Here is a 19,542-nt window from a genome sequence, read left to right on the forward strand (position 1 = left end):
CTAGGCCTGTACCGGTAAGTGCATGATTTACAAAATGATGCTTAAAGGTTGTGTTGTTTTTTATTTCAAATAGTCTACAATACAAAATATTTTGGCTGTGGATCATTTTGGTCAATATTGGAATGTAATCATATTTTAAATAGATGCATGGGTACAATAAAATCTTATCTTATCAGAAAGTACCTTATTGTCACCTCCAGTTTCACTGATCTGTTGTTCCCCCTTAAACAAAATGAAAGTAAATAATCTGATATAATAATCTGGAAGTATAAATTGGGTATTTAACCTGCAAGTACTTTCTAATAGTAGACATGGTTTATTACAAATGAACATTCTTGCAACATAAATGAAGAATGTATTAAAACACCTACTTTTTTAAGCAAAACAACAAACATGTTTACAAAGACTTTAACAGAAAAGACCTCATTATTGTTGAATTATTTCAAGTCAACATTAATTTTACAAATGGCATGGTGTCGATTAGTTTTGGGGGATTGACTTGCAGGAAGTATGCTTCCAAGAACACAAAGGCTAATCAACAGAGGTAATTTCATACTTTTCCCAGCTGGTCTGTTTATCTACAACAAAAGTCTGCTGATAGTTTTACAAAGCTTCCCCAAAAACCTTGGGAATAGCTAATCATGACTTTAGTTCAACAATATAATGAATTCCGCAAGTGAAAGCCATTGTCTTAACATACTTTGCTATCTGTCCATCATATGTCAAAGTGAAACAGTAGTAAGTTAAAAGTTGGCAAATTAATTGTTTTAGAAGAAGGGGGTGGTTTTTTTCTGTCAAGCTCGGAGTCTTTCGCCACAGTTTACATATTCTCTTCTTTCTTTCAAATGTAGCAGACACATTTCTCCTCGAACAAAAAAAAAGGAGACAATCGAAATTCCATAATGGCTGGGCTTAAAGAGATTTATATACTTTAAATTTGATTCAGTAGAGAAAGTTCCAGTAAATTATATCTAGAAATAGACTCACTAACAATAAAGATTACTTCTTTTCAGGTACAGAAAGAGCATTATATATTTCTAATAAATTAATTGAACCGAAATATAAACATGAAGGAGATTTATTTGAAGATGATATCATGTTTCTAACCCCCTCCTCTCCTCTCTCCTTAAGCTCAGATGTTGTGTTGAAATTAATTCTGCTTAGTTACGGCTAAATTTATAGCTGCTGTATTGTTTGTTCTGTCCTTGGTTTTATTCATTTGTACAGTTATCCTGGTATTTTTTTCATTAGACAGAAGTGAATACATGTTGCGGGCGTTTTATAACAATTGCTCTATTTATTGTTAGGGAATTTCAAAGATTATTGAGAGAGAAGTCCCCTGACTGTGAAAACAGGCCAGAACAGAACATTCTTAGTGTCCTCAGATATAGTATAGATTGCCTCATATTTACATCCATGCCATTAATGTACTCCTGTAACACCTATCTTAATTAGTGAAAAGAAAACAAATCCCAACACATTTCAAAATATATAACAACAGTTCACAATTTTCAGGAAAAAAAAGATGAACAATCTTTTCAGTTCCCACAGGATACTTGATGCTAATTTTCTTGTCTACTGTTTAAATTTGGCCTGTCAGAGTCTTTGTTTCTAAGTGCCAGTTGAAGAATTAGCCTCTTTAAGGAACACCTGTGGTGCCATACTAGAACAGTATAGAAAATATTACGACTGATAGAATTGTAAAAGACAACCAGACTCTCAAGATTGGATATTTTAAAACAACTTAGGTTACATTTTCTTGGAACAGATTAAAAAGCTTCCTGTATATTCCCTGCTTCTGCACCTTCAATCTGAATCAAGACCAGTTCCATTCATACAAGGCTGAATAATAATAAGATGATTTAGATCGTGATTATACTTATGGCTTCATGTAACAAATACATACAGCTCTCCACTGTTGTAGAATTACTAAGCTGAGCTTCTCCCATTGATGTAATGTGATATGCTTTTCATTGAGAATCTTACAAACCTGCCAGGAAGTGCCGACAAACGGGAACTTGATGCCAAAAGTTGTCAAAGATTAAGGGTAGGTTTATTGTTTGATTTTTAAAGCATGTCACAGTGGACATGACGTCACATCAGTCATTACGAATGATGTATACACATATGTTGAAAGTACGAAAAGATACAAAGGTGTTTGTTGACTCTAAAAGATCTTCAGACTTGAGCATTCTTCCTTCGCCAATTGTTACATGTATCTACTTTCCCTCTGTAAGACATTAAAGCAAACATCTTGTTTTGATAACAAAATTTGATATCAGATGTAAAGAATGTCTGTTTCACTTGTAATTCTGCTCTTGGACAAATAGCAACTTCAATACAAGAGCAAAGAAAAGCTGAGATTGAGAACAATTGGTAACAAATAACAGCTTATACACAGGTCTCCTAAAATATTCAAGGCAACAATGGAAATATTTAAGATATCTTAAATTTGAATATTTGTTATTCTAACAATAGACAAGGACATTTCCAGTATATCAGGATTTAGATAGATGAATGGGGTTTATTATTTTTTTTAAACTTAAAGAGGCATTATGTAAGATTTAGATAAAGATCTGGCCATTCTTCCTGTAATTGTCTAGATATAAATAATGATAAATGAATATATTGAAAATTAGTCAAATGACTTTATTCTGAAGTTTTGACAAAATAGTCTTGATTGTCTTGATTATCCATTTTAATGTTAAATTATTAAATGATGTGGGTGTTTTAATCCATTCAATGTCACAGCTATCTGATTTCCTAGAGAATTGATTATGAGCTTGTCGTGTAAATAAATATTGAATTAATAATTTATATAACATTTAAAACCAAAAAAAGATCTGCAATAGGCAGATTCAGCTCTTATTATAAAATACATCTTTAAAGATATATTTTATGAGTTCTTTTTCTAATTGAGGAAACAAATAAGTTGTCTTGATAGACGTATTATTGGTTCAGTTAATTGTATGAGAAGGATGGAATGGCATGGAATCTGATTGTTATGTTTACTTGTTTATTAAGGCTGAAGGCCACAACTGTCAGACACATGTTCTTAATAAGTGACTCCAAAACTTACAAGGCACTATTACATAATAAGGCACACTTCCTTGTATACTTAACACACAAGCTTTTATTTTACTTGGAATCTCACCTTCTTCATGCTTATATAATATTTCTCTGTTGAGTTGTCCAGTTAAAATTTTACAATCATTATATTTTGTGTGGTTATTATAGTTTGACTAAATTTTCTATATATTGTCGTTATATTTACACTCTCTTAAAGCAACAAAAATACAATATTTGAGTGAGATCTAACCTCAGTTGCGTACTGTGCCGCTCTAGGAATTGCGTCTGCATTTTACTTTCATTCCTAAAATGTCCTTTTTTGATGATAAACACTTTCATGAAGTGGTATAAAAGTCTAAAATTTGGGTAAAATGGCTTTCAAAAAATTTGAAAAGTTATAAAAGAGTTTATATTCCCTTTATTCTAGCTCTGGGATCTAAAGACATCTGTGAAATTGAATGATACTTTGTTGATTACCTATAATTGTAGAAATATGATCAGATTTTGTGAACATTCTTCATAATACATCACAATGTCAATTATGTTTATTATTTTTCATCTTTTTTCACAATTGCTATACACAAAAAACTCTTACATTACTTATGATTGACAAATGACTGTTTGTTAAATGGCTTGACACAAGAAAGAAAACAGTGGATGTAATTAATAAAGCCTATGTTTATATATATAAGACCATCTGCACTGGTTGTCAACAGACATACATTTCAAATCTATGTCTGTCAAATGTCAATCAAGTTCATGATTTTTTTAACTCTGTCAGCTTGAAGAGATCAACTTATTGCAAAATGTCTTTTATTTCATTTATTTTTTCTTTCTTGTTTAATAATTGAGGTTTTTTTCCTTGAAGATAATTGTATTGTTTGTCAGTTGCAGTAGGTTAAAATTTTGTGAACAACCTTGTTTGAAATACATCATTTGGGAACCTTTTTGTTCCGCTACCTGATGGTCAATGCGCCTATTAGTCTGAATCTTATTTCTCTGACAGTGTTTTATAGTATTAAACGGTACAACAAGCGAGATAATTCACATATATCTGAAAATGAAAAAATCTATACTTTTTTAATTGCGTTGAGCAGTCTAAAATGCTCATTTTAAAGCTAGCACTGTAATTTTTGTTGATAAGATATGACATTTTTTGTTATTTTGGGTGGTAAACTACATATTAATCACCAAAAAAATACCAATTTTAAAAGCATGCTAATAAAGGGTGCTGATGACAACCCAACCCAAGTCAAATTTTCTCAGTTATGCCTGCATGGATTTTCTTTAAATTTGGCATGAACAATGCTAATTCCATGCCCAAAATAGTCACTGGAAAATTTTTGGCTATAGGCTGTGGTTTTTGTCTGGTATCCATGGAAATGCCAAAAAACGATAATCACTCCAGTAGATGGAAAGTAGAGGTTATAAGCTACATTTCGATACCAAACACGTTGTAAAATATAAATTCAAAGTATTTTAAAATCGTTGTTCCTTATTTACCTTCAAAAGAGATTTTGTGATTTTGGGTTAATTCTTTGAATACGTCCATAAAAAGTTTTAAAATACAACAATTCGGACATAGAAAGGAAATATCTACTTCAGTGCACTACTCCGCCACTCTAAAAATCATATTATACATTACAAAATGGCAGTCCTCGACCATTAAAAAATGAAATTCAGCCACGTTCCAGTCGCGATAGATGGTAGACCTGGATAATCACGTCTTACCGGGAATTCCTTCTAATGTCATATCTAGGTAGACGTCAATGATCCAGTGTGAAACTGCTGCTGGACATGGCCATGATTTTTTATAGTGGATGAAGTGAACGATGTACACAACGTCATAATTTATTCAAGAACTGATCTAGGTCCAGGAAACATTCTTGTTTGCTATAAATATTCTTTTTCTTTCTGCTTGTATCTCCATTATTACACAACAAATGATCAGATTGTTATGTGTCCTCTGGGTTATTTTACATGTGGAACAAGTGTGCAAACTTTTAATAGGAGTGGTGTTGAAAAGTTAGTGCGTATCTTAGACTACTTAACATCCTTAAGGTAAAACTTTTGTGCTTCAGCACATCTGAGTATAGAAATGGTATGTCTTGTACAACAAAGATAGCAGAATTATTATTACTTTATCTCTCCAAGACAACAAAAAGATGTTGGTGTGAAATCGATAGAGACCCATGTAAACATTAAATGGCCAGAATTTCAGTTAGAATTGATCGATTTTTACCACAATTGGGTTTTGTAATACAAGTAGACTAATTTTGATTATGTATGATCTTAAATTCTATATTTAACCTGTCTTCTTTTGGGCTTTCCCTGGGTTTTTTTTTTTAATTGTACTGGCAACTTGTGGGTTGCAATTCCTGAGAACAGTGCTAATCTTGTGAATATTTTCAAATCACTACTGATGCAGATATAATTTCCCATATTTGCGGAAACACAATATTCATTTTCAGTTCAAGTTCTATCTTAATTTAGAAATTTTGTTAAAGTAGAATTTATTGTGAATTAAGAATAGTTTTATCTGATGTTAATAACAACTAAATTGTCAAATGTAAGCCTGTCTCTTCCTATTCATTCCCTAATATATCATCTTTGTACAAAATGATTTCAAAGGTCTATTCTCCCCCCCCCCCCATTTAATATTGTCATACCTCATATTAATCAAATAGCAGTAATTATCAGTCATATTCATATCACTATCCTAACTACTGTTTAATTATTGATTCAATTGACGAGAGAAGGCAATATTCATTATTAATACTTTATCCAATAAAACTTTTACCATTTGTAGCCATCTAGATAATTGTTCTCTGGCAAGATTTGAAGGGGTATGATTCAGTAAACTAAGTGAAGTTCAGCTTGATGTGTCAAGATATATTTATTTGAGAATGATTGTAATGGGTAAGATGAATAAATGATGTATCTCTTCTATTGTACATGTTGAGGGGGAAGGGATGATGGTCTAAAACGTGCACATTAGTTCATAAGGTATATAATTGAGTGGTTTGGCATTGCTTCGATTCTGAGCCTGTCTGTGACAAGGTGAATGGTCCCCTGTCCAACCTCATTGGGTTTCTATGGGTTATCTGGTTTCCTCCCACTGCTAAAGACCACTATGCACAAGAAAATCATGGAATTTAAAATTGAACCAAATGTTACTCCCGAAATGACCTAGTTTGTGTTGAGTGAATGTTAAACCCCATGTCTCTCTTCTATTGTACTAATAGTTTTTTAATCTTAAGAATTAAACTGGAGAGGAGAGATCTGGAAATATTTCTAAATCCTTCATATATGAAATGTACAAATTTAAAGATTTAGATAAAGAACTGGCCATTTTTGCCATATAAGTTAAAAAATAGATCATTAATTGTCTCGGACGATTGCTGATTGACAGTTCACATTATTGATTGTCAAGTACCTTTGCCAAAGTCTCAATTTCCAGTCCTTCAATCAGCTGTCACAGTTATTGTTTAACTCCAGAAAAAAGACCGGCAATAGGCTCTTACATAATGCATCTGTAATGTAATAAGTATAGATAAAACTTCCTGAAGAATGGGTAACTTGTCTGAAGAAGTTAACAGAATTATTATTATCTTATTTGTCAATCAATAAAAAACAATTTGAAATGGAATGATTTTTAATGAAATTATTTTTACTTGTGTAAAGTCTTAAACTCCATATTTATTTTGGCATGATGGTGCAAGTTACTTAGATGACTGAAGAATAAAAATAATATAATAAATATAATGAAATAATAATATTTCATAAGTTACATTATTTCTATGCTATTTTTGTCCCATACAAAAGACTAGGCATACTTACCTTGTCAGTCTCAGTCAAGTTATGACCTGGTTTGAAAAATCACAGAAGTTCTTCAGGGCCCAGTCGGAGATTCAACCCTTGGACGTTATAGGTGACAGGTTAGTGCCCAGACGCTTGACTACCATGACCCCTAGGTGATTGAGGGAAAGAAATGATATGCATTATTTTATAAGTTACTTAAATTACTGAAAAATACACATTATTTCATATGTTACTTGTGCATCAGTTGGGTAGTTTTGGAAGTTCATGTTTATTGTTTGAAATTTATTTGTAAAATATGACAACATTCTCAAGAAATCATAATGATATACAGTTGAGTTCCAACCATCCTTTGAAATTTTTAATGTTTTTTTGATGTGGTTTAACTTTCATGTCATCTTTATGTTAAAATACAATCAAGATGTTATAAAATGATGATGAATCCAACCCAAGTTTTGTTATCTGATGGGAGAATAGAGATAACTTAGATAGTTGAGCAAACCCCTGCCAAGGTAAAGCAATATTTAAACTTTTGAATTCTTTACCCAAAACATCTTCTGATCAGGCCTTCCGCAGTGTTCAAAGTTGTCAAAAGAAATTAAACAAAATTTGGAAGAGGATATTTTGTCTGATGTATCATTATTGTGTAGTGGCTGGTAATTGGTTGACTTATCACAGATTGCACTTCAAAGGGAGATAATTTGGTTTTCTATCATAATTTATTATGTTTCTTCTTGTTTTGATGGGTACTATCAATGGTTTCACAAAGGTTTAAATCTTAAATAGTTGTAAGCAGTTCCTAAAATTTCAATAAAGTTCATTGTTTTCTTGTTTGTAACAATACTATGAATGTGCTTTGTTCATCTCATATGCTATTATTAAATGAAGTGTTAAGTCATTACTTGTCACACAATGAATAATCTAAGAGGAAACTAGATTATTACACTAACGCCTGTTCACATAAATAAAATTCTCTGTTACATAAATTTGTCCATATAAGCATATCCTTCAAAACATACGTCATAAACTGAATATATCATTTCAAGATAAAACTTTATCTGGATTTGGTTTATAACCAGTAAAAAAATAATTAACAAGGAACTTATTCTGCAAATGTACAAAAATAATTTGACGGGCTGTTGCACTGTCAGATTTATCTTGAAGTACACATTTGATGTTATTTTCAAAATTTGCATGACAGACTTTATAAAACTTTGAACTAAAATTTAAATCCATTTTTATTTGCTGTCATTGACAAATTTTGTGATACAAATAAAATTCTGAAGAAATGGGTAAAAAAAGGATTTAATTAAATGCAATATGGTGGTATGTTTTGTGAAGTGGGTTTCTATCCCCTTTTCAAATTTCAAGTCCTTAGATACAATCAGTGTTGAGAAAAAAGTGATTTTTGTGTTTGATTGTTTAAGCCAAACATCAAAGAGATTTAGCGCCTTTAAAAAACATTAGTACTTATGGCCAGTAGGTAAAAAATAAGTTTTGGTTGAATGAGATTTGATTTTACATTATAATGTGCATGTTCAGATTAAGATTAGACTGTGTACAAGAAACCTTCTATGCCATTGATGAAATACAGACGTTTTAACTGTCAGTTTGCAAGTTGTACAAATTTTATAGTGCTTTTAATAATAATGATGATGAGGATGATAATAACTTTATTTGAAAGGGTAAAGGATGCAAGTATAACACACAAGATCATAGCACAAAAAATAAAAAGAGAAAGATGTACAATGGATATAAAATAAACAGGATCAAATTATAATACAATTTCCAGGACTTTAGATAAGCTGACAAAATACTTTATTCTAGGGAGGTTAGTGTTTGAAATTTTTGTAATTAGGAGAGGTTATTTTGAATATGATATTATTCACACCTATCTTGTGAGGGTTGTAATTTCCCTTTAAGATGGTATCTGTAATTGTCCCGTTTCTCAGGGTGACTAACTTACTTATACTGAAGTCATTTCTACAACTGTGTGTGTATAATTTTGTGAGTGGGCCGACATAAGATATGAATTATGGCATTCTTTGTCTTTGTACACTATAGAGTTTTTTTTTCTTTAGTTCTTAAGTATTCACAGTAGGAGTTAATGCGGGAGATAATAAAGCACATTAAAGCTTCTGTTGTATATAGATAATGATCTCATATAATGAACTCATTCCAATGATCAAAGAAAACTGTCGAGCTATAGCCTACCAGCTGAGTTCTTGGGCTTGTAATAATTTCTTGGTGGAATTGTGACCCAGGAAAACAAGGGCCATGACAGAATGCAAGAGAAAAACTGAAGCGGCAAAATGTTTTCAGTATTACAGCTCTTTTTGTGGACCAGATGGGCTAGATGAAATAGCCCACAGGGTTATGTACTTAACTTGTTACATATTCCAGTTTCGCATATCATGTTATTAGGTACAAAAACAAGAATTTTGTTGTTAAAGAATATGCGTAATACAGTGGAGAAGCCATTCTGTTTCCGCCATTGAAAAAACAGCTGATGTTTAAAAGGAATTGTGTGAAGAGACTTGGTCATACTATCCATATGAAAAATGTTGATGTAACATCACAGCTGAATGCAAGCAATGGCACAGGTGTACTAGTTACTGATACTAAAACTTATTGTGGGAGAAAAACTTACAAACACTTACTATACCTTGAAGCTACTTTTATCTACTATTTGAAAAAATGCTTAGTAGGGAATTGAAACTTCTTAATCATATATGTGGTCCATGAATTTATGTTGTAAAGTGTCACTTTTTTCTATTTAAAGTCCTTATTAATAATTATGAATGGACTTGAACTAAATCCTAATTTTGAATTAAAGTTATTATAAACCAAATTGAGAAATTTTCCTCACCCCTAGCAAATAATTTGACAAATTCTCCCCTCATTACATATTTTCTTAATTGGCAATAATATAATAATAAAAAGTCTATTTAAATTTACAGTACAATGTATTGCTCTTCCTGTAATGGCATTTCCAGTTGTGGTATTTAAATCTTGAAATCTCCTCTTCTTCATGTTTGGAATTGTTCAAGAATTGTTCAATGTTGTGTTATATAACAATGTATTCTACAATTAGTTTTAAATGAGAAGTAATAAAAGTGTGTAGTATTTATAGTGTAATTGTGTTGACATGTATATTATGCCAGACAAGGTTAGCTAGCAGATGATTTCCACATCAACATCTTTATTGTTTTTTTTTTATAAAATAGATTTCATTTTATTGTCTGTGGTGTTGTTGAGAATCAAAACAGAAATTATTCATTGGCATGACTCAGGATTCACATTCAATTGTTCACTGTTTTGTGGGAGGCTGTATTAAACTATGTAGACCTGAACTAAAGATATCTAATAATTGTTCTCTTTTCTTTCTACACTGTAAATTATAACAATTGTGTCAAATTAAATTTGTCCAAAATTTAAGCAATAGAAAATACTTTTAATGACAGTCCTAATACTGAGCACAATATTGTACAGGGGTTGACTGATCCAAAAAGGAATCTTTAAAGTAAGAAAAAGGTGCCTTTTTCTCATGGGCACACATTTATTTTGTAAATATGTTATTTTAATAAATTTTTTAATTTCGGACCTTCGGTCGAAACATGTATTGTTTTCGTAAGTATTTTTATTATTTTTATTTTTATTTTTTTTTTGTTAAATTTAGTCAGTTAATGCAGCCAAAACTGTACATGGTGCAAACATTCCACCAACGTAGATGTTGTTTGCCACCGTGCGTCTATTTATTAAATATAAATCGGGTCATTTTTGAAGAACAGGAAGTTTTTTAACGGATGGGACAAAAAATAATCTCATATTGCCCATATCTCGGTTATTTCTCAACGGATCTTCTTAGGGTTTTCATTTTTGGATTCTTTGGACAAATCCCATATGGGCTCTGACTGACAGTTTTTAGAAATTCAGAAGTTCACTCGATTAATATTAGCATCAAGGATTTGCAAAAGTTTTCCTTTATCATTTTTTCGACATTTAAGATGGCATATCTCCATCACTATTTGAGGTATCAAGTTGAAACTTGGTAGGAATAAGGAACACACCGATGCCTTTAAAACGGCGTATTAAAAAATTTTGTGACAGCTTCTGGAAATTTCACAAAATTACCGAGGCCTTCTGATTTTTCCAGAACACGAATTCTCTCCATTTTAAGATTAGACAAAAATGACACATGGTGGTGTTAGCCCCAGATATTATTTTTCATTTTCAAAGACCTTGTTCGATAGCATTTTCAACCGCTTGGTCACCATATTGGATTTTACAAAAAACATTCAAATTGATATTCAGCCGTCATTTTAATTCCGATTTTCGAAACCTTTTTTTTGTATTGAACCTACTCCAAATGGCAACAATCCTTAGGGAGCCGATTTTTGAATTTGGCTTTTGTTTACTTCCGATTTCACTTTGAAGTTTGTTTGACTTTTCACCATCTAGATGGTGACCTAATCTTTCCATGACCCTTGATCTTTGTATGTATTATGACCCTGATGTCTACTAACCATTAATATAAAAAAGTTTGGTCATGAAGTATAACTTCCGGTTTTATTAAGAGTTCAAAATGATAGGTATTGGATGTTACTATACTCAAAAATTTATGGTGTAACTTGAATGTTGATGTAACAAGGCCTGACGTGATGTGACATGACATGACATACCTAAACATGTCCGTACTCCTTAGGAGTTCTAGTTGATTATTGCCTGATATTTTTTCTTGTCATTTCTGGACACATTTCTGCAACACCCAATCAACCCCTAGGCTAATACAGTGAGTAACTAACCATTTTCACCTCTAGATCCACCTTTGCAATTCAACTCTGATTAAAGTGACTGTGAAATTGACCTAATCCCAGTGTATTTAATATTAAAGAAAAAAACCCACAAAATATATTAAGTTTGTCAAAGATAAATATAAGTCTTGCCATTCTCCATATGTTTTATTTATATATATTTATGACTAATGATTATCTTATTGATGTCTGTTTTTTAATTGTAGTTTATTTATCTATATTATATAGTTTTATTTAATGTCCATCTTGTCTTCTCATCAAAGCACCTGGTGCAAATAAAATCTCTTTTATTTTCCTCCCTCAGTCTCTTTATAAAAAAACAATCTGGCTTTTTGCTTTTCGATTTGTTACAGGATGGAAGTACGCTATCAGATTTCTCAAAATGCTACGAAGCTATGAAAATTTTATGCATTACTCCATTGAATTTATGAATACTTATCTTTAGAAGTAATGTTGGGCAGTATTATTCTTGCTTGTGAAATATTTTGATAGTAGCTGGGTATCGGATGTCGTGCATCTGCTGTATTTATGAAATGAAGCATCACTTTTGGTCTTTCTGGCGGCTCTCTTGTTGCGTTTGCTCAATTGAATTTATGAAAAAACAAGCAAATAGTCAATAAGGCAGTAATGTCATGAAAATTGTTACAGGCCATATTGTTTATTTATTTCTAAGGCACCATCTGTCTTTTTTAAAAGGTTTGGTTATTGTGTCTGTGATATTATTGCTTTGCTAGTCAAACACTTTGCGTAATGCTATCTGATCATACTGTAAACAATTTGTCTGGAAAAATAATAAAATAGTATGTATAGAAACTTTAGTACTTGTAGAATAACAACATGACACTCTTATTTTACTGACAAACTTTAACCTTTGTCTTCATTTCACTCATAATTATTGAAACATAAATTATTTATTTTACCACAAATCATGGCTGTTAAAATGCTGTTTTAAAAGAAATTCTTGAGAAAAATGTATACAAAAATGGCATAAATAGAAATAATTGTACACAATATGGCTGTTCTTTAACAGCTCGGGTGACTGTCCTCACTGGATTCCTAACTAAAATGTCCTGGGATTAATCCCAGTGCATGCCTAGAAGAACCTTCTGGATTGTTGGGTTGACAAGAAAAGTGTCCATTAATTTGGATGTGACAGAAATTCCAGGTCCAACAATGTACATATTTGCATGCACGTAAATAAACCTATGACATTTGGAAATCAAAGGAGCATAGACAATCTTGCTGCGCTGCTGTCCAGACTAAATTCTTCCCTCTCACAATACATATGTAATAAAAGAATATCAAAGAAATCAAACTAGTCTCAAAATGATTTAACTATTGTGTTGATGAGTCATTAAACCTATTCCCTTTTTTAACATCTTTAGGGAGTGATGTCACAACTTGCCAAACAAAATAGCCCCATTTTCAATCATGCTATTAAGTCTTATTGAGTATCACAAAATTTGCATATATATATATCAATAACATTTTTTATATAGATTATTCTTTCTATTCTTCCTTTTAAAACTTGCATCTAGATAGGTGCAGTTGTGATGATTAATACAGTCTTAAATTTCTGTTTTCTTTTACTTAAAAACTGCATCATTATAAAATTTGGTTGCAAGGAAAGGTTAAACTTTTATTTGTGTGGTCAAGAGAAGGCGGTGCAAAGTGGGTACTAAGAAAATGATGACAGGGTCAATCTGTTGGTTTAATGGATTCTTTGATTGTGGTTATTAAAGTAAGTAGGGTGCAAATTATTGAGTGTATGTTTGTTTTTAAAAATTTGATGCCTCACGGTGAGAATGAAAAATCAGTTGATTGTTTGTCCATACTCTACCAGCTGCATCAGGGTGTCTGCTGTTCCTAAGGGAATACCGATGGAGGGCTTCTGAAAATCTCATTGTGCGGACATTGATACCCCAACAAGTTGGAGGAATGTAATACTAATCATTTTACAAACCCTCGAACTGCTAAACATATGTAAAGCTTGTTAAACAGATAATTCACCATAGAAAAATATCCAGTGTAGGCAAACCATTGTTTTAGGAACATGCCAAACTAGAGATGAAATATTCCATTTTGTGATGGTACATCAAGCAGGAGTGTTTTATAGTATAGTATTTTGACTTGAGATTATAAAACTTCCAGCCACAATGTACAGTATATATCTGATTAACTAGAAAATGCTGCTAAATCTTGACCATCATCAATAACACATCTGTAAAGATTTACCTGTACAGTATGTAAGTAAAAACATTTAATGTTTGTAGTTTATAAATGCATGCTTTTCCTATTGCATTGTGTTTGAGATTTTTTTAATACATACACACACCCAATTTTTACACTAATCATTTGAATTACTGTAACTCCAGTAAATTAAATATTAATCTTCATATAGACTGTGTTAGGACAAACTTTAACATCTGCAGATGAAGTTGATCACACACAAAATAAAGCAGTTTTAATTTCAAGATATTCCTATCTTCATTGATTTTGTTTTTGAATGATACTGTCTGCTTTACATCTTACAAGCTGATAAGCAGTAATTATAATCTAGGTGTTCATCATTTACAATAAATACTCAACTTGGCCTAGACCATTTAGAATCGCGATCATCATTCAGACTGAATACCTTAATGTTCACAATTCAGAACAGATACCTTGATGTTCACCATTCAGAACAGATACCTGGGGGTTCACCGAAACAGATACCATTGGGTTCACCATTGAAAACAGATACCATTGGGTTCACCATTGAAAACAGATACCATTGGGTTCACTATTCAGAACAGATACCTTGTGGTTCACCACTGAAAACATATAACATTGTGTTCACTGTTCATGAAAGGTAGACTTTCATTAATGTTAACTTTTTGAAGGCCTATGGGTTGCATGTTAGTCTAGAGATTTGAGCAGTGCTCACAGAACAATTAATGCATGGCTTGCATTTATGTTGGTTTTATTGAGATTAATTATCTTTTGCAGTTATGAAGTATGAGATATTTGATTTTCTAATACATATACAAGCTGAAGTATTCTACTATTAATTGTTTTCTTATTATTGAATCTGGTGCCTTGTGAAGCTGTAATTTATATGTGTGCAAAACATTGAAGAAATAAAGAGAAATTCAATTTGTATAAAACATACTCTTAATAGATTATCAATTCTTTCAAGCTGATTTCAATACATATTTTAAGTAAAAATTAAACACCTGCTATACAATTACAGTACAGTCATCTTATTTAATATGTGCTCACAAATATGAATAAATGTCTTTGATTGGTTTGTGTTAAAACTGGGTACATGTACTTCAGTGCACATGTGATTAGCTTAGAATTATTACATGTTCAGCATGTATGTAAATATAGATGTGCTTGTACACTTGCGCGGGATGCTTTAATCTAAAACTTAGATTGACACCTGCTTTAAAACTTGATTGGTTTCTGTGTATTAGAGGCTAACAAGTACCCATGATAAGTTTCTTATGTTTTCATTTTATTATATTTAAAAAAGGATGTGATCACCATTTACCTCTGAATGTATATCAAAAATATTGATATTTTCAAAAGTAGCCAGCTGCCACCCCCTTTTTGAATTTTAAATTAAAGACTGATACCATGGAAATGATAAGATTCCTGTATAAATATAAATCTGGAATAATCTATATCTAATTTACTAGAATTTTAAGAAGTATCTAAACGATACTTATTAAAGATTGAAAATAAACCATATATCTGGTGTTGTAGGGATCCACAAGGATAGGGAGGAAAGGATACTAAAGTAAAAAATTGCAAGGTTCCGCATAGGATCTTGGAAGTTGAATCCATGACCCAAACCTTATGCTGTACGTTCTAAACCTACTGAACTAGCCGGCTAGCCCATTACCACAGAAATAACAAGAACAAAAGTTATTGACAAAGGTCTTCTTGAATTACAACAGAAGAGGCGTGTTTCTCCTAAACTGTTCTTGTTACCATGTTTATGCATGAAAATATTTGGGAGAAAAGTTTATGGTGGGAAATGTAATCATTGTTTTTGGTGTTTCAACAGGAAATGTGAATTGTGATTTAAGTACAAAAGAGGGTCATGTGGTTACATTATACTTAAGTAAGAAAACTTATGGTTATATTGTTAGTTCCACTCTGCTTGATGCTGATAATATCCTCCAATGTCGAACAATATCAGAGTTCAGAACTACCCCCAGAGGATTGCCCAGTTTATCAGGTGCCAAATAATTAACCATGCAGCACTATTTAGAAGGGAACGAGAAGCCTGATCCGTTTTCATGTGTAAAACTGTTTGCTACAGTTTAGGGGTAATTAGGACACATCCGAACAAATGGCAAGTTCTTCACTTGTTTAAATCTCATCATAGAATCACAAAAGGTGGATAAAGTTCATATGTCAAAAGGAGTGGGTTTTATTTCTCTCTTTGGGTATCTGGCAAAAACGTTACAGTTTGTCTGTGGAAATGATTATCAACCAATTAGGGCTCCTTTGAGACCTCAAATCTGCTGTTGGTCACACTGCGGCCGCAACATTTTGTCAGAAATGCAATAATGGCTGCTGAGCATCTATTAGCAACTCGCTTGTGATTAGAGGAGAAAAGGGGAGTGATTCCGTGCAAAGTTGAACTCAAAAGTCCTCGAGGGACCTACAAGGATAACAGTTAACATATTATACTGATAGACTTCATTACATTACATCAAAATAAAATTATTCCAATTTGCTCAGCAAAGCATTTTTCTTTTTTTCATGGACACATTTTACTTCCGGTCCCATTTTAGGTAATCAAAATTTGTCTTTATGTGTAATTAGACTGGATTTTTCTTTCTTATGGTGAAACAGTTTATTTTCAAATACAACTAGCGTATTAATATACCAAAAATTTAAGCTCATTGAATTATGTGTAGCTTACAATATAGACTACTGTGTCTTGAATAATATCTTGTAAAACTCAATAGTCTTTATATCATAATTAAATGAACAAGGGACAATGGCAGAGTACTAACAAAAAGTTAAAACCTTGGTTGAAAAGTTTCAAAACTCACATACAGAAAGTATAATTTAAAAGTAATATCGTTTGTTTTATTTTCATTTCCTGCCGATTAACAAAAGGGAACCATGTTTATGTAAATTTCCATTTTATTTTACAGTTAGTTGAAAACTATATTATTTATTTGTAAATTTATTTATTGTAATCAGTTCGTATAATGAAATTCTAATATCTTTATTAACAAATGTAGTGAAATTTTCCAGTGTATAAAGAATTAACTTTAATCATCAAATTATTGTGATAATAGGATCCTATACCTCATTCAGACTCAAATCTTATTGGCTGTACTAGTTATTATATGTATAAACAAATTTGTCATTAAAAACAGACCCAAAATTATATATATTAAAGAATGTTGGTTAAAAAAGGATTGGTAATTTATGGAAATATATCTTGCTGATATTCTTTCCTTTGGTCTCTATAATAAAGGATTATTGTACTTTATCATTATGGTTAATCAACCTTGATTCATTGAAATGTGAAGTTAAGTAGTATATTAATAATTAAAACAAATATTTAAAACCTAGTCCTATTAATACCAAAGCTGTGGCATAATTCTGTCTTAGATAAATTATAATTTGAGGATAATATTTTATAAATGGTTATTTATAGTAAATTTTCAATAGTTCATATTTATATCTATTATCCTACAGAAACTAACCCTTTCTTGCCTGCTCCCCTGTAAACAGAAGTGACAAAAACAAAAAAATTTTACTTTTCTCATAAAGGTTTTCAGAATGTCCGAAAATATAAATATATGTTGATAATAAATAGAGAAAAAATAAACAAAGAGAAAGTTATTTTATTCATTTTCGCTTGCAAATATATTTAGTGAAGAAATAAAAAGAGTTAAAAGTATATATATAGTGGTTTTACGTCTTTTCCATGTTTTAGTAGTAATAGTAGGATGGACCTACCATTTACCCTGCTATTTAACTCTTCTTCTTTACATTCAACAAGTGTTTACTTTAGTAACTGGGGTCCCACTATAAGAACGCCCCTTCATTTTACGCACACTTTGCCTCTAAAAATAATGCAACAAGCGAAAGTAAAGGAAACCTAGATATAAATTTGTAACTACTGTAGAATGTAGCTTGATCATTGACTCTAGTTTTTAGAAGTTGTTTATGAAAAGTGTTTCTTGTTGTACAAGTTAGTTATTATGGTCCTACATCAAATGTATGACTGCAGTTCAAGCACTGGGTAGTAGTAGAAGAAGTTAATTAAAGAAGAATGACGTTATTTATTAGTGTTTAATATGCCACTTAAAAACTCCTTGTATTTTGTGTACATTTGATGCATTCATAACTATATTTTCTTTGTGTTAACAAGTCATGAAAATTGGAACTCTATTTTTTTTAAATGTGGAAAATGTGAAATAATCTTAGTTTAAAGTTCAAGGGATTTTTATACACTATGTATTCACAGTAAATTGTTCATTGCCGTTATTTAAAAAAAAAAAAAAACAACAAAGATTTTACTTTCTAAAGAAAATTAGAGAGAATTGTTGTTTGAATATCAGGAATGTAGAAAATTGTAATTTAATGGGTTGTATTTTTGTAAAGTAGTTCAGGCGTCAACTGTTAGTAGGAATTTCTTGTGAAACTGTATCCTGTAGAGACAAACTCTTAACAAAGCTTCACAAACTTTTGTGTATTTAAGAAGAAAAGTTGTAAGTTGTGTCTACATGTATATCTAGTAGTGCCGGGAAATCTGTGAATAATAACTGTTACTAGCTAGCTATATGATAGGGTGCTGAGTTTAAATTCCACCCCCACTTTCTATAGATAGGATTAGTAGTGCCAGTACTAGCTAGTCTATACAGCTACTACCCGTCTGCCGTGTATATCTCTTCATTCACCAAGTACATTCTCTCACAGAACTCTTGAGAACTTGCCTGCTACACTGTGATTGGCTCCCAGTCAAATTGTACATAATTAATTTACTTAGAATATCAAAATGGATTTTGTGTCTCCTGTCCTGCCCAATATCACACATTGGTCGCATCTTCAGCCTGAGGATTCCAAGTTGCAGACGACAAGAATGCATGAAGCCTGTCTCTTAACAGTTAGGTAATGTGTCATAACTTTTTATCTTTGATTTATATTTGCTAAAGTTACGTAACTCTGTTTTAATTTCTTTTAATGAAATCATTCTAGTATTATTTAATCTAATGAAAATAATTAACTGACAGTTCTTTTGGTTAGGAAAACCAGTAGTTTATTTTGACTTCAACTATATTTATTTACGTCTTACAATATTTCAACTCTTTCTTAGTACCAGTATTTGTATTTTAGACTGTCGTATTTATACATACTTCATTAGTTTTCTTTATATTTGTGTTTGTACTTATCTGATGGAAGTATTATTGTTTTAGATTAAAATTTTAATTACTTTCAACACTCCTTAAAAAAATGTATTCAATTTATTAAATTTTTGGGGGATATTTTCAAAATTTAAATATAATAATTCTTATCACCTGTGATATTCAAACGATAAGGTTATTAATATTATGGTTGATAAGTATATTGGTATTCCATAAAATTTGAATATTATAGTGTTGATTTCATTTCCTTGTTTAAGAATTTATAATTAGACTTTTAGGCTATAACATATGTTTATGCATATTGGTATTTATTGCTTTTTATCATCTTTTTTTTTCCTGGAATTTTTACTGTATTGGAATTTATATACTTGCTTATTACAAGATTTAAATATAATTGTCATTATACAATTTTTTATGATCTTGATGGTGTTTTTAATTTGGGATTTAAGTTATAA

The 19,542-nt window shown here is 31.3% G+C and overlaps 1 protein-coding gene across 4 annotated transcripts in view; it reads left to right on the plus strand.

Annotated features, from left to right (window-relative positions):
* The window catches only part of LOC126823633 (transcription factor egl-13), a 112,286-nt gene that overhangs the window by 51,555 nt on the left and 41,189 nt on the right, over positions 1-19,542 (plus strand). Inside the window, exon 1 of one of the 4 annotated variants that reach the window (XM_050552586.2) lies at positions 1,991-2,047. The exons of 2 other annotated variants lie outside the window; for them this stretch is intronic. Coding sequence is in view for 1 of the 2 variants with exons in the window: in XM_050552581.2 (XP_050408538.1) it covers positions 18,721-18,833 (113 nt within the window). In the remaining variant the exon portion in view is untranslated. Of the gene's footprint in view, positions 1-1,990; positions 2,048-18,523; positions 18,834-19,542 lie in introns of those variants that run through there. One more of the 4 variants, XM_050552581.2, reaches the window with a different exon arrangement.

Source organism: Patella vulgata, chromosome 6 (genome assembly GCF_932274485.2).
Source record: "Patella vulgata chromosome 6, xgPatVulg1.2, whole genome shotgun sequence".
NCBI classification, from domain to species: domain Eukaryota; kingdom Metazoa; phylum Mollusca; class Gastropoda; family Patellidae; genus Patella; species Patella vulgata.